General features: G+C 58.2%; 1 protein-coding gene across 1 annotated transcript; it reads right to left on the bottom strand.

Annotated features, from left to right (window-relative positions):
• Window positions 1–9: 9 nt before the first annotated feature.
• LOC122544851 (isochorismatase domain-containing protein 2-like) lies at window positions 10–1,038 on the bottom strand (the record flags this gene model as incomplete). The annotated part of the gene is made up of 2 exons (XM_043684153.1): window positions 10–76; window positions 820–1,038. Coding segments are annotated over 2 exons (286 nt in total), but the record flags the coding sequence as incomplete, so codon positions are not given.
• Window positions 1,039–1,071: the final 33 nt, after the last annotated feature.

The following is a 1,071-nucleotide window of genomic DNA, read 5'->3' as shown; positions in this document are numbered from 1 at the left end:
ATTACCTGCGAGAGGAACACGCATCTGCCACCACGTGTACATCCAGTCCCCGCTCCAGTAGGTCTAACGCAGTGCTCTAGCCAAGAGACAACATGGAGAATCCCTCATTAAACACTCCCAGGGACAGGGGGTTCGATACAGGGTAAAGCTCCCTCTACAGTGTCCCCCACTCCCAGGGACAGGGGGTTAGATACAGCGTAAAGCTCCCTCTACACCTCTACCAGGGACAGGGGGTTAGATACAGAGTAAAGCTCCCTCTACACCTCTCCCAGGGACAGGGGGTTAGATACAGAGTAAAGCTCCCTCTACACTGTCCCCCACTGCCCAGGGACAGGGGGTTAGATACAGAGTAAAGCTCTCTCTACACCGTCCCCCACTCCCAGGGACAGGGGGGGTGAGATACACAGTAAAGCTCCCTCTACACCGTCCCCCCCACTCCCAGGGACAGGGGGTTAGATACAGAGTAAAGCTCCTCTACACCTCTCCCAGGGACAGGGGGTTAGATACAGAGTAAAGCTCCCTCTACACCTCTCCCAGGGACAGGGGGTTAGATACAGAGTAAAGCTCCCTCTACACCGTCCCCCACTCCCAGGGACAGGGGGGTTAGATACAGAGTAAAGCTCCCTCTACACCGTCCCCCACTGCCCAGGGACAGGGGGGTTAGATACAGGGTAAAGCTCCCTCTACACCGTCCCCCCACTCCCAGGGACAGGGGGTTAGATACAGAGTAACGCTCCCTCTACACCATCCCCCCACTCCCAGAGACAGGGGGGGTTAGAGCCAGGGTAAAGCTCCCTCCACACCGTCCCTGCGACTGACCATGATGCAGGCCTGGGTCTCGATGCCACACAGGATGACTGCCTTCAGACTGGGCAGGGAGCGCAGTTCCTTCTCCACCTCTTCAGTCAGCATGCTGAAACTGGTCTTCTCAAACTTCCGGATGCCCTCGGCTCCCAACTCCGGGACCGTGGCTCCCAGCCCCCGGGGATACTGCTCCGTAATGATGACCGGGATTTCCAGGAGTTTGGCAGCCTGGGAGAGAGAGGGACAGAGAGCGAGAGGGAGGGCCAG

Source organism: Chiloscyllium plagiosum, unplaced genomic scaffold, assembly GCF_004010195.1.
Source record: "Chiloscyllium plagiosum isolate BGI_BamShark_2017 unplaced genomic scaffold, ASM401019v2 scaf_89923, whole genome shotgun sequence".
Classification (NCBI taxonomy): domain Eukaryota; kingdom Metazoa; phylum Chordata; class Chondrichthyes; order Orectolobiformes; family Hemiscylliidae; genus Chiloscyllium; species Chiloscyllium plagiosum.
Note: the sequence above shows the minus strand (reverse complement) of the source record. Positions and strands in the feature narration are given on the sequence as shown.